Source organism: Thunnus albacares, chromosome 5, assembly GCF_914725855.1.
Source record: "Thunnus albacares chromosome 5, fThuAlb1.1, whole genome shotgun sequence".
NCBI classification, from domain to species: domain Eukaryota; kingdom Metazoa; phylum Chordata; class Actinopteri; order Scombriformes; family Scombridae; genus Thunnus; species Thunnus albacares.
Genome location: NC_058110.1, coordinates 4,620,978 through 4,635,522, shown reverse-complemented (window position 1 = coordinate 4,635,522; position 14,545 = coordinate 4,620,978). Strand labels below are relative to the sequence as shown.

Below are 14,545 nucleotides of genomic sequence, written 5' to 3'. Positions count from 1 at the left end.
AAGCTGTTTGGCATTGGCAGAGAAGATTTGGTAAATTTTTCATGGGCCCAACCCACATACTCAGCTCTGCTACTCATCCCACAAATGCATGTTCCTTACAAATGTGGCACCATTTAAAAGGGAAATAAACAGGCTTTCCAACAGTATAAGATTTTTTGCCAAGAAGCATTGTTACAACAAAGAAATAATCTACCAAACACAAATTTCCTTACTTTTTGTGCTAAGTTTATATAACAAGGCAGGGAATGTGACAGTTGGGATGACGCTGTTATTGACAAAGGTGTTTTGACAGAAGGGACAAGGAGGACTGAGTTCAGGTTGAAAACAAAACTGTTTGCAGGACAGCTTGACACAGTATACCACCCTGTCATCCAATCACAACTGTATGGATACAATTGCAAAAGAAGTACATGAAAGAGGAGGGACAGACATGGAAGAGGAAGAGAATAAGAGAAGAGAAGTTAAGCACATAGAACATTTATAAATAAATCTTGTTGAAGAAACACAACACAGCTGTTTGAATCAACCATTGATTTCTGCCATTCTCAACTCTGAGCCACTCATTCTGCCTTGGTAGAAAGTGTTGTTATTTTTAAGTTTTTTGAAACACAGGTTAATTTCCCCTTTAATGCTTGTTTTGTGCTAGTTTTGGTCTGTTATTGACTTTTGTATGAAGTGGGTTCTGTTAAAATTGAAAATGCTGTTACACATGTAAGTACCTACTCTAGATATAAACAAATACTAACACATTATTTGGATATGAACCATGTACTCTGAATCGGAATCTTTTGTCACCTGATTTGCCAATGTGTCACACTTCTCAGAGTCATAAATCAGCAAAAGCAAACTTCTTTGCAGCAGTAACAAGATCTCTGATAGCTTTTGTGACTAAATGCAATTTCTTGTTTTGCATTTTTTCCATCTGTCTTCACACTGTGTTCCTAGGGTTTACTTTCCATTTTAAGATGAGTTGGCATCCACTTCAGCACTTGCTATCAGGAAAACCAGCAGCTCCCATGAAAATTCCCCAGTACAGTTGTCAGGGTTCCCACCAGGTATACTTCTTCAGTTGGGAGTAGGGCTGGTAGGGGTATGGGGTTGGGGAGACAGGGCTGCTGAGCCTGAAGCTGCATCTGTAGGGCCTGGCACCACTTTTGGTGGTGTGTGGTGGGGAACTTTCTTATGTCTCCAATTGAACACATTATTCTCTTTCTGTCCACAGTAACACAATACAAAGCTACACCTACATTTATAGTATTCGATCAAGTCTGACTGTTAAACATTCACACTAATCTTATGAAAACTGTGCACACTTTGCAAAAAAAAAAAACTTTGTCCCTTTCTGCATCAATTTTATGTTATATTGCTTTTTATGTGTCTGCTCATTTTTTGTCTTTGCCTTGGTTTCTGAGGCTATCTCTGTTTTCTTTTTGTTTAGGAGCAGTGGTCATAGCCTTTGTGGTCTGCTGGCTGCCTTATCATGCTCGTCGCCTCATGTTTTGCTACGTGTCTGACTGGTCTGAGTGAGTAACAATTCCACTTTGCCTCTCATGCGAAAGGAATCTCCAAGTAGTTTGCTCACTTGATCTCTATAGATACACACCGATGCCACATAGAGTATAGACATACGCATACACATAAGCCTGTACATGCATCATCATTCACATGCACTGTCATACACAAATGCTCAAACCCAAGTACACACATACAGACCTTCACACTGACACACATACAGTGGTGTACTGGCCATCAGGCATACTGGGACAAATCTCAATGGGCCGCTGCATTGGTAGGCTGCAGTCAACTAATCTATCAAGTTTTTGTGTGCCTGTCATTTGGGGTGCACATGAGAGCTTGCTGCATGCGTGTTCCGGGACTGAGCTTAATGGCCAAGTTATATACTATAATCATACTATAATCAATCCTCACTGACCCGACCCGACCCATCACTTAAGACCATCTGACAAAGAGGATCAGGGCAGTTACATCTTCCTTGTTAGATTGCCTTAATTTAACATACTCATTCAGATTATAGACACAAATAGGCCTGCACATGCATGATCATTCACACACACTGTCACACACACATGCACAAACCCAAGTACGCACACACAGACCTTCACACTGACAAACACATATTGGCCATAGCCATCACTTATAGGGTTATCAGTTAAGAGCGCCTGACAAAGTGGAGCAGGACAGATACATCTTCCTGATTAGACTGCCTTCATTTAACATTCCCATTCTCTTTCTCTCTCTCTTTCTCCTCTAACGATTAGCTCTTCCAAAGTATATACTGTTTTCCTAATTAAATCAGACACCATTTCAGTAAATGGATGTCAGTGGTTGGAAAGCCTCTTTCTTCCACTCTATATGAAGGATAGACAAACTGTATTTGAATGAGGGAACAGAAAATCATATGACCTCTGTAAACACGGTTACTGTAAACTTGCTGCCTATACAGTCAATAAAACAGACAAACCACAAAGTATGTGTGCCTCTTGTTCACTTTTTGGTGCCATAATTTGACAGGAGTTGGTTTCATTATGATGACTCAAATTTGCATATTTTAAAGTAGCATTTCTCTGCTTCCTTTTTTTTAAAAATCAAACAAAAATCTAAATGAATTTCATTTATATTGTTAGTGTTTGTCTTGGCTTGTATACTTATTTGGTCAATTGTTACAATTCTAAATTTCAGTTTATTTGTTTTTATGTATATGGCATATGGAGTGCTGTTGTAACAGAACTGTCATTTGTCATTAACACAACCAACCCAATGGAAAAACAGTAGTTGGAACACACTCTGTACAGTGTGGGACAAACAAAACACTGAATATGGAGGAGCTTGACAAAGGCACTCAGCAGGTCTTGCAATAACATGATTGCTAGATTCCACTCTCTGAGTACAGTAGAAACTTAGGAGAATGATGGCCCCCATTCAAAAGGGAAAAAACGTATCAAACATATACAATATGACATGTAACGGTGGCGCACCACGGAAGTTGACAACGTGAGTCCTAGCAATGCCAGCTTTCAAATGTCAGTCAACCATGGGCGTTCGTAGCTGAGTGAAGCTAAGAGTATAAGATAGAAGGCCCAAATAAAAAAGAAAAGAAATAAAAAGAACAACATATTTCTATTTTTTCTTTTTAAATTGTTTTCCACTCAGAATAAAAAGGTACAGTTATTTTATTGACAAACACAAAATCACCATATACAACAAGTTAATCTTAGTCAACACTATTGACTAATGTTTAATTTTAGCATCAAGTTGGATCCTAATTTTTTCCCACACTTCACTAATGTTAAAATGCCAATGTTAGCAACAAATGCAAATCTTTATAAAAGAATTAAGTTGTATTTGCTGAGTAATACTTGAACACTCACTCTGTGTGGCTTTCTTGGATTTTTTTTTCATTTAACATTTTTTAAACAGAAGTTACAGTACTGTACTGTTACCCACTCATTCTGAGCAAAAAGGTGTTACATTAACCGCCAGAGGCCACAAACATGTACACACAATAGGTATTTTATCCTCTTTCAAAAATGGAAAAAATATCCACATATGTACCCAAGAAACCACAGGGTACAGTATCTGCATGCCTGTTAAAAACGGTGTCAGTCAACTCTCCAGCATGATGAAAGGACAGCCTTCTTCAGTTTCTCTAAATTTCAGATGTAAAAGGGTGTTATTTGGGAAATATATTTGTTCCGCATGGTAAAAGGCAGCAATAAAACAAGGTAGCTCAGTCAAAGTCAGTTGGAAACGATATCAAGAAAATTAGATTAGACTCCTAGAGACTTAAGGGGTGGGCCCAAATACGAATACCTTATTCGGCAAAGCACAAATAGTCGGTTTTTTACGAACATTTATTTTGTACAAATATTTTAAAAATGATTTGTTTTTGGGAAGAAAATTTCAGTTGCTATCTCATTCTCTCTCCTCTGCTCCGCTGTTACGTCTATCAGCAGGTCTCAATCAGGGGAGTCACATCCACCTGCTACATGATGCACATTTCCTTATTTAGACATCACTCCCGGAGTTGATAAAGCTGAGCTACTAACACAAGCAAAGTGCTGTCAAGGGACTCTCCATAACCTGTTGTTCCCCTTCTCCTTTCCACAACCAATGTTGTAAAAAATAGGCAATAAATGAAAGTGCAAAATAAGAATCACCCTTGAAGTTCTTCCCACCACGTTACACGTTTGCTCTCTGTGTTATGGGTGTGTAAATAAGTAGAGATCTGGCTGCACATTTGTGATGCACTGGGTTTTAGCTCAGTGCAGTCATCTATGATCCGGGAGACTCAAGTTTGAGACCCGGTGTGGGGCCTCCTTCGTAAGATAGTTTATTCATAAACACTTATTTTAACACTTTAATATCCTAAAATTAAAAGCATAATGAAAAACAAAAACTGTATTTTTACACCTATTTCCACTTTTATTTGAACGCAAATACTAAATACTAAATACTAAATAATTTTGCTGCCTCAACAAATATAAATACAAATACAAATACTGGGCTCTCTGCACATCACTACTGGAGACAGAAGACAGACAAAGCCAGCAAAGGAGTGGATGGGAGTATGTCTACCTGCCTTGCTCACTTGTGGATAGTGACAAGTGTGACTGAAGCAGCCTCCTGTTAGCCTGTATTGTTTTTTCAGCAATGAGACTTTGCACTCGCCATGCATTGTGTTAGTTAATGTGTGTGTATAGACTGGCCCCTCACAATAAATATCAAGTAAAAATGTGTGCATGAAGGAGTGTTTGTATTTGAGACAATAACAGACACAGGGCTCTGTTCTCCTGAATCAGTGGTGCAATGCAGATATCACAGAAAATACTGCACTTTCCAGGGTGTTCAGGGCATTTCCACTGAAATTTGCTAATTTTGTGCCAAGAAGCACCCGGCACAGATGGACTTGGATTGGGATTAAGAGGAATCAGTGAGTGTTGTAAGGGCTGGGAGCAGTCATGACCAGTGAAGTGGGTTGCTTTTCTTTCCTGGTAATAGTAGTCCTCACTGATGAGTTCATGACAGCAAGCTCGCTCCGCAGTCATTCTGCCACAAGAGAAAACTGACTGATGTCTGTGTGCACAAAGCACTGAATCTCCATATTAGAAAATGCTGCACCTGTGATCCACAGTTTGCTCGACACCGTGTGTAATTATAATGAAAAATGCCTCTTGCTTGAGGGATTCCTGTCAAAGTCAAAATTTTACGAGTGCAAGAACTAGCTCATGGCTCATGTAACATCCTCCATTACATAAATAGAGCCCACAGAATAACCTGAGTATATATAATGAAAAGGTCATGTTCAATACCGTCCGTTATCCCTCTCAATTCTACCCTCATTCATCTTTAATGGTGTCCCTGTATACAGACAGACACATACATCATTGACTTTATGCACACTTCAGTGACCCTTGTCTATGGCCCACAATTCTAAGAGCAGAAAAGATCAATACACCAGATTCTAGTAACTGAGATGACGCTGGGGAGTATCTACACTATGTGTTAGGATATATTGATGTGCTGTAACCTTTTGCTTCACAGTTATTGTCTGTTGTTTGCCTGTGTGAATTTGGCCTATCTTGTCCTCTTATTTCTGTGTCACAAACCTGCCTACTTAGTATCCATTCATTCTTTATTTCCTGTGCACATAAAGATTGGATATATATGCTGGTGATCCATCAGTGCAATGCTTGAAGTTAAACTGAAATTAAAATTCAGTTTTTCTCAGAAATCAGTATATATAACCAGAGTTGTTTTTGACTTGTGTACTTATAATACATAATCTTAATTACCAAAAAGAAGATATTTTAGGTTTATTCGATTTTCTGCAGTGACAGCGACCCCTACAGTGGAGTTTGCAGTTTATACTCCAGCAGAAGATTGTTAAATAAAAGTAGATATTGCTAGTGTGTGTCAAGGGGGAAACAGTACAATATTTGGTTCTGATTGACAATGTTGGTACAATGTTTGGGGGCAAATATTCTCAGTCATTGCTTAGTCCCATCTAGTATTCCTTGCATTACTCAGTGACTCTGCACGTCAGTTACCCTGTGTTTCGAATCATGACACAGATTAACTAATATACCGAGTGTTGAGGTTACAGGACTACCTATTACTATGAGTTGAAAGCCTGGACATTTGCTATAACCACAACTGGACCCAAATGATAAAATGATAGCTTATGCATACATATAGTTGATATACAGCATTTAATTCTGAACCAGTGACAGGATGATGGAGGCTTCAGGGAGGGGGAGAGAGGCTTAATTAGGCTATTGCTGTCTTGAATACTTAAAAAGTCGCTTCACTTTGTGAGAATTTTTGGAAATTTTCTAAAAAACAAAAAAAATTGTCATAGCCTGGAATATCGCTGTGGGAGGGTGTACATCCATTATTTTCTGAAATCATGTTTTATTAAAAAGAGAAACCTGCTTCACAAAGGTGTGTGATCGAGAATGGCAGTTAAGTCTGACAGACTGAAGGGATACTTTGTAGTATAATAATGCTAATTCCTTATTGGACTACAAATAAAACAAATCCTTCTCCCACACAAGATTTACACCCAGTTGCAGTAGAGGTCTCCTTACGGTTGTCTATGTAGAGAAAAATCAGTATCCCCCTCAGACAGCTGAAGCTTGGATCTGTACAATATGGACTCCAAAAGCTGATCTTACTCCACAGTATGCATCTGTTTAATTCCAGTTAAAACGTTTTCTTCTTACTGTAGCTTTGGCAGCATTACTATAGAAAGAGGCTGGCAGGCTGGTTGTGGAACAGCAAGGCCTAAAATGAGCAATGACATCTAAAGAGATGATTAGTGGTTTAGTGTAATACATACTCACCAGCAATTAGTACACACCAGGCTCTCTGGTCTTCTTAGCCTGACAATTCACATAAATTCTTAAAGTATCTGCTCAGTGGAATAAAGCAAGACACGATTTCCACTCTCATTTTATTATATATTCTTTGCTGTTATACACAATATAAAAATTATACACTTAGCCTTTTGGGGACTCAAAGTGATATTCAGGGTCCCTGTGAAGCCAAATTATCTACATTCTCACCAACTTTCAATCCTGGTGTATATTACATCACCTCAACCTGGTTCAATCACTAACAGCAGCTAACCACTAACAGTAGCTTACAAACTGTCGGTTTGCAAGACACACATTTTATTTAAGAGATGTATTCATTGACATCTGTAAATTAAAGAGTACGGTCTTGACCTGCTCTATGTGAAAAGTGCCTTGAGATGACTTCTGTTGTGATATGGCGCTATATAAATAAAGATTGATTGATTGATTGATTGACATGACCTTTTCTCATAACTGTCTACAGACCATACCTCTTTTGTGGTAACATCATGTATTTCAACTAAAAATGCCAGAAACTATTTTTCTCCATCATGTGTGATAATTGTTTTGCCTTCAGATGACTTGTACAGTACATATAATGTATGAAATTGGATTATTACTCTATCAAATTGTCTATACATATAATTTACACACAATTTTGTATTTGACAATGTTTAAATGTCAAATAAAATTCCATAAATGAATATATAAAGGCCTGGTCACTGATTACAAGCAGGGCTAACATTAGCTAGAAAACAGCTTTAGCTGCTGAGCTAACCACTAACACACTAGGTAGCTGCGAACATGCTAGATCTAGTCAATCACATTAACCGAGCTAACTAGCTTTCTAACTGACAGTATATGCTTGGTAGCTTGTTTCTAATGGGACAATAAGTTCAGTATTATGAAAGACAGACATGTATTAAGACATACAGAAATACTCTGCTTGGAACAATAATGTGTACAGAGCCCGGGAGGAGCCATGGAGAAAAAAAACTAATTTGTGTTCTTGATGTAGTAATTTGTGCTCTCGATTGAATTAACTATTTTGTGACAAGTGACAAAGAGGATGTTTCCTGTCAGTTACTGATCCAAGCCAAGCTTGATCAAAAGCAGCCAGGAAGCGCTCCATGGATGTACTTAGAGAATATAATACATAATATATATTAGGGGTGGTGTCGAATCCAAATATGTTATTCGGCAAAACACAAACAGTGGGTTTTTACGAATATTTATTTTGTACAAATATTTTAAAAATTATTTGCTCCTGGGAAGAAAAAAAAATGTATATATATAAACAGCTGGTTTTCCTCATGTGTGCATGGTGGGTATTTTGTGCTCCGCCTGCTCCGACAGTAGGAGAGAGAAGGGGAGAGAGAGTACAGACAGAGTTTCCAACACAGCCTGACTAAAATGTAGGCAAAACCAGAGGCTTTGGGCAAAACGTAGCACATTGCTGCGCAACTATTTTGTTTTGATTAGGTTCTTTTTCGCTTAACTCGTTTGCGTAGGTACCTTATAATAACATTACTTGTCTTTTGTTTTCCTGTTGGACCTGCAATATCTGAAGTGCAGTTTGTTCGATGGGGAGGAGGAGCCTGTTAGCTCTGGCAGTGTAGTACTAGCTCACTGACACACTGTGCTCACTGCTCAGTCAACCTTTGTGTCACACAGGTGCAGATATCATACTGGAGAAATAATTTGGCACGCACATCAGGTCTGGTGAACAATTTTATAAAATGTAAACATTGAACCCCAAAGTGCCAAAATGTGCTCTATAGCGCCACCTATGTAACTAAAATGGCCGATGGGCCCATAGGAATATCATAGAGTGATCACACTAAAACTGACTTATATGTCTCATCAAGACCTTCAAATCATATGCTGACACCCCTGACCTAAATCCAACAGGAAGTCCGCAATTAGCCTTTCAATATAAGACTTTGCCTCAATTTTGGCCTCCGAACAAACACTATCTCCTCTGAGGACGTTAATGGTATCAGCTTCAAACTTTAATAATTGACTAATGACACTGTGCTGAAAAAAAGTTGTTAAAAACTTTGTAATAACTCGAACGGTTTGGATTTTATAATCCCTGAAAGTTGCAGTGCCACATCACATCACATGTACCCCTTACAATGTAAAAGAATGGGGGAGGCATGGACTTTGTGTCAAACAGATGCTTCTGATGTCTAAATTATAAGTCTGACCTCTTTCAAACCTATATCAATGGATTCTCTACAAAATTTCCTTCTAAAATATGTTTTTTAATGTAAGATTTGGCTAAAGTAATGGGATTTATGTGGAGAAGAGAAGAAGTGTATTCTAAAATCCTCCTCTCCAACTGCTCCTGGTGATGTCACTCCCTCAGTACTGTGAAACATTCCGCAATACACACTCATTAGAAAATCACAGGAGGAGCAACAAAAGACTTTAAAAGTCAAACTCTAATATCTCAAAAACAGTAAAAGATTTTAAAAAAAATGTAAATTCAAGATTTGTAGGTCAAAGTCTCGTGACTCATTTAAAGTTCAAATGAAGTCTGTATCTAAAACTATGTGGAAGCAGTAAATGTTCAAAAAGATGTGGGTTTGCTCACACTCTCCATTCAAATATATGAGTATTTTTCTGTGTCCAGCTGCAGTTACTTATTGTCTCTACACACCCGACAGTACACATGTCAATCAAACTTTCAAAATAAAAGCACACCACACTTGTAAGAAATATCCCTCATTTTTAAAAGCAAAATGATCTGATCCCGACGGGCCAGAGTGTGAGGTCCCGACCAACGCTGCTTGCAGCTTTAATTTAGAGTAATGGTTGAGTGTGGATTAGGAACTGAATTTAAGTTTTAAAATGATTTTCTTTACAATGATGTTTATGGTTATACATGTTTCTTGCTGGGTTTATGAAAACCATAAACCAAAATGACATTTAAGTGTTTATAATAATTATATTAGTTTATTGAAGAACACCTATTTTAACACTTTAATATCCTAAAATTTGAAGTGTAATAAAAATTAAAACAAAAAAAACAGGATTGTTACTCCTATTTCCACTTTCATTTGAATACAAGTACAAATACAAATACTGGGCTCTCTGCACATCCCTAATATATATACTGTATCTGTACATATATTTTTGCGTGTTCTCCCCATGCCTGTGTGGGTTCTCTCCAGGTACTCCGGCTTCCTCCCACAGATCAGAACCATGCAGGTTAATTGGCGACTCTAAATTGCCCATAGGTGTGAATGTGAGTGTGAATGGTTATTTGTCTGATTGACTAGCGACTTGTCCAGGGTATACCCTGCCTCTCGCCCAATGTGTGGATGGATAATACATCCATGTCCACAACCCTGAAGCTTAGTTCTTATGAACTGGTTGCAGGAGCATGAAAGTGTTTACAGTGAAAAAGTTTGTTATCCCATATTGTATGCTCTATATTATAAGGGATCTCAGAAATAACAGTGTTGTGCTTAAAGTGTATCCACATTTTAGTCCAAATAAAAATAAAATAAACATCAAAATAAAACCTTATCATATCCAAGCAATCCACTGTAAGGGTGTATGTCAGATGAGATAATGGCATGTGGGTGAAATCCGTTAAATCGAAAACACGAATTATTAAATCAAGAGCACAAATTACTAAATTTAGAGCACAAATTACTAAATTGAGAGCATAAATTAGTTTTTTTTTCTTTATAGCCCCTCCCAGGCTGCATAAATGTTTTTTCCACAAAAAAAAATAAAATTACCATGTTAAAGTCCTTTAAATGACACCTACTTTTTCTACCTCATTAAAAATTCCAGAATCTATGAATATGCAAATATATTTTATTTCAAAAGTTTAACTGCTGAACACAAGATGTCTCTTACTTCACTGTAAAATCCATTCTCAGTGTTTCTGCACTGGAGGCTTCAAGTTTCACATCACACTTGTATAAGTTAATACTGGACCAGGATTGGCTACCTATGATGTCACAAATCATGCTTGTAGGCCCACCCCTTAAAATCGGATTTTCAGTGAGCACAGAGAAACTTTCCACATTCAGCAGATGAATGTGAAAACAACCTTCTAGTGTCAAATTCTGCACATACATCATTCTGCAGAGTGAAACTCAAACATCCAAGTTTAAAGTAACAATAAAAACACATTTTTGAGTGGAGAGGGACTTTAAGACTACTATCTACAAGTTAATCCTCTTTTGTAGAGCAGTTTATATTAATGCAGAGGAGTGTTAAATAAAAGTTGATGCTGCAAACAGCTAATAAGCTACAATATAGTGGATTTAACAAGCAAGAAAGTAGAAAACTACCCTTATAAAATATTGGAGAGAATTTGTCATTTCACACAAATATTACAAAATATAAATTTTCCTGCTCAAGTCAACAATGCCACAACATGGTATGTCTATGTATATTATAATGTGTACTATACAAATGTGTCCAAATCAATTTGACAATGATGAACTGATGTTTTGATACGCCACTCGTAACAATGACTCCTCTGTCCTCTCACAGTGACCTGTATGACTTCTACCACTATTTCTACATGCTGACCAACGTCTTGTTTTACGTCAGCTCGGCCATCAATCCAATCCTCTACAACCTGGTGTCAGCCACCTACCGCCAGATCTTCTTCTCCACGCTGCGCTACTTCTGCATGCCCTGCCACCATACACCCAGGAGGTACCCCCACCCCCTGACCCGTCACTCCATCAGCATCTCCAGCAACCACACCCTCTCCACCAACATCATCAAAGAGACTGCATATTGATTGAACTGAACTGCAATCGAATACATTTTCTCATACTATAAACCCACCTGCTGCCACCTTGTGATTACTTGTCCAACTTCATCAGGAAATTCTGCCTCTAGTTTGGAGAATGTTGGCCAGTATTAGGGTCACCATCATTGTCAAGTGGGTCAAGTGACCACTGCAACCACTGGTTTCATTTCAGATGCACATTTTATTATGTGTTACTGTGTGTTGTATGTTTATTAAATATAACCTGAATTTGTGTAATCACAAAAACAAAATACAACAATGGAAGAATGAAAAAGGGAAGAAAGGATGGACATAAAAGGAATGCCTATTTTAAAATGGTGTGTTAATGTTTTATACAGTACAGTATGTTTCTATTTACATGTTTTAATTGGACTAATCATTCAAACTTGCTTGGTGTTGTACAGTGTAAATGACTGATGTTTTAGTGTTGCATCCATTTATGAAACTCCTGAAAATACTTGGCCACTGGCAGTAGTTTTACCATTACAAAGGTTCTGATGTAACCATCCTTTGGTGCAATTTTGGGTCTGTGGATAAACCTGGCTTTGATGTCAGAAAAAAAAAGCTTTTTCGTCGATCCAAGTTGCTTTCAAAGCTGTATTTGAAGAATCTCTTGCATCATTGCCTCTCTTACTATTGTCACAAGCAGCTTTTTTGCAAAACTTTTGTTATACATGTGTGTCTAGATAATGTCTGGACAATCTGGTAAACTGGAGGAAGGAAGGGGTCCTTGGAACACTGCTTAGACTCTGAAATATGAATGTCTGTGGGATTTGTAAATAGTGCAGACAAAGATTATGATTATTCCCTGGTAACAGTTTCCTGCATCAATTACAGCCTTTAGAAAATGTGAGGTAAGTGGGTAGACACAGAAATGGCTCTAACAGGTTATTTTTAAGTATTCGTACATAACACTGTGTGGACTAATTGTGGAGCAAGTGACACCCTTTGGAAATAAATTGCTGTATAGACAATGCAGTGAAGCTGCTTAGAAAAGAAAATACAATGAAAACAGTGGGAGGAGAAGAGGGAGGGAAAGATGGGGGAACTATGGGGGGAAATGGAATGTAATGTTGAGTCCATGGGGGGCAGACAGAAGAGCACTTCAACAGACACAGAGCATCTTGTGTTTTCCCACCAGTTGCTCCTTCACGAATCAGAGGCAGGCAGAGATCAGGGGAATCCAACTTCTCCTTTAGGAGAAACACAAAGATGTGAAACAACCTGGACTCTGCGAGAGGTCACTCTCTTCTGAATTATAGTGAATGGCACAACAGATGTTAATTCTACCAGTGTTGTGGTCTCTTTCTGGTATAGAAATTCAAACTCAACTGATCTTTGAGTTTCTACTGCACCTTCACAGTATCCCTGCAAATTTCAGTCCATATTGGTCCATATTCGATTCCAGACCTCACAGTTTACATTCAATGCCAATGTTCAGTTCCAACACAGGAAGTAGTGTCTTTTATGTAGTGAGGCAGTAAATAAGGGGTGGAGGTGGTAGATGGGCTTGTGTCATGTCAGCCTCTCATTCAGGACACCAGAGTTCACGTCCTGACACAGACCTGCAGTTGACATTTTTAACTGTAACCACAATCTTTCCCTAACCATAACGAAGAGCTTTGGTTGCTAAACCTGACCATACCTTTATCACAGTTTTTCATAACTATGATCTTTCCCTTGATCTATCATAACCAAACCTGTTTCAGTTGTCTAAAGGCCAGCGTATGCTTGCAACTAACTAGTTCGTTCAACATGTCATGCAAACACATCTAAAGTCAGTCAGTCCTTATAGTTGTTCCAAATTGCCACACTCAAAGGTGGAGTGAAAAGCTTGCCATGATTGAGAGGGGCAAGAATGATAATCGTTCAAATGGGGATAATGGACTAGACTTTTGTACAGTCCTTTCTTGATTGCATAGTATTGCACTCGTTTGTACACAAAAATAGTGACAGAGGTAGTTGTGTAAAGAATGAAACGAGAGACACAGCTCCCCAATTCCAATTGGGGGGGGGGGGGGGGGGGGGGGGTACGGATTTCAGACACTGCTTGATGATACGATAAGCACTTGAAGCATACTGACGCCTTAACCTTAACCATAGTATACCATCCTAAATTGATTCTTGTTAGGTAATTTCTTTAAGTTGCTAGTCCTTACCAGGTAAATCAAAAATAACATAAAAATTTTAATGGGTCATCATAATTGCATTAGTTGGAATCAAGCAAGATTACCTGGTTGCTCATCTCTGTAGGAATTTATCAGACTGCTGGTGACTTCTTGCATGTGTTGCCAGTTTTCGGAGTCACAAATGTGTGCAGTGTGAGGGTGATGCTTTCTGTAGGTGTGCTCCTCACATAGCGCACCTAACTTTGAAAGTATGTTGTGAATGTCCTTCTACTGCACAAGTCATTGGGCCTCATTCACTAATACGTGCATAGAAATGTTGCTGTGTGTATGTTAGTTAATCAGAATCATACTTGTTGCACCACTACCGCACAGTATGTCCATAACAAAATAAAAAGTTGGTAGATGTGTAGATCTGTGAACATGATCTAAATAAATCTCTACTGCTGCGCCAGATGCGCATCGTGTTTCGTCTCTGTCCTGGATTTGTGCTTCAAATGTTCATACACACAGTTTAAGTACAGATTTGTACATACGCACTGTTTGTGAATGAGGCCCATTGCTTCTACTGTACGTTTCTCTGCTTTAATATAAACAAATGGGATCGACAAATCACCAAGACTTAAACATTTTATTTGCATGAGGCTATTTTCAGCTGGTGGTGAGTGGACCTAGGCTTAATTTATGCTGTTAGAGGAGCCTCTACGTTTATGCTGATTTCAATTTGCTACAAATTGAAATGAATGTCAGGCTGT

General features: G+C 38.3%; 1 protein-coding gene across 1 annotated transcript in view; it reads left to right on the top strand.

Annotated features, from left to right (window-relative positions):
* ntsr1 (neurotensin receptor 1 (high affinity)) overlaps positions 1-14,265 on the top strand; it is an 89,151-nt gene extending 74,886 nt beyond the window's left edge. Inside the window, exons 3-4 of the mRNA XM_044352055.1 lie at positions 1,439-1,523; positions 11,397-14,265. Coding sequence (XP_044207990.1) covers positions 1,439-1,523; positions 11,397-11,652 — 341 coding nt within the window. The 3' untranslated portion in view covers positions 11,653-14,265. The remainder of the gene's footprint in view (positions 1-1,438; positions 1,524-11,396) is intronic.
* Positions 14,266-14,545: the final 280 nt, after the last annotated feature.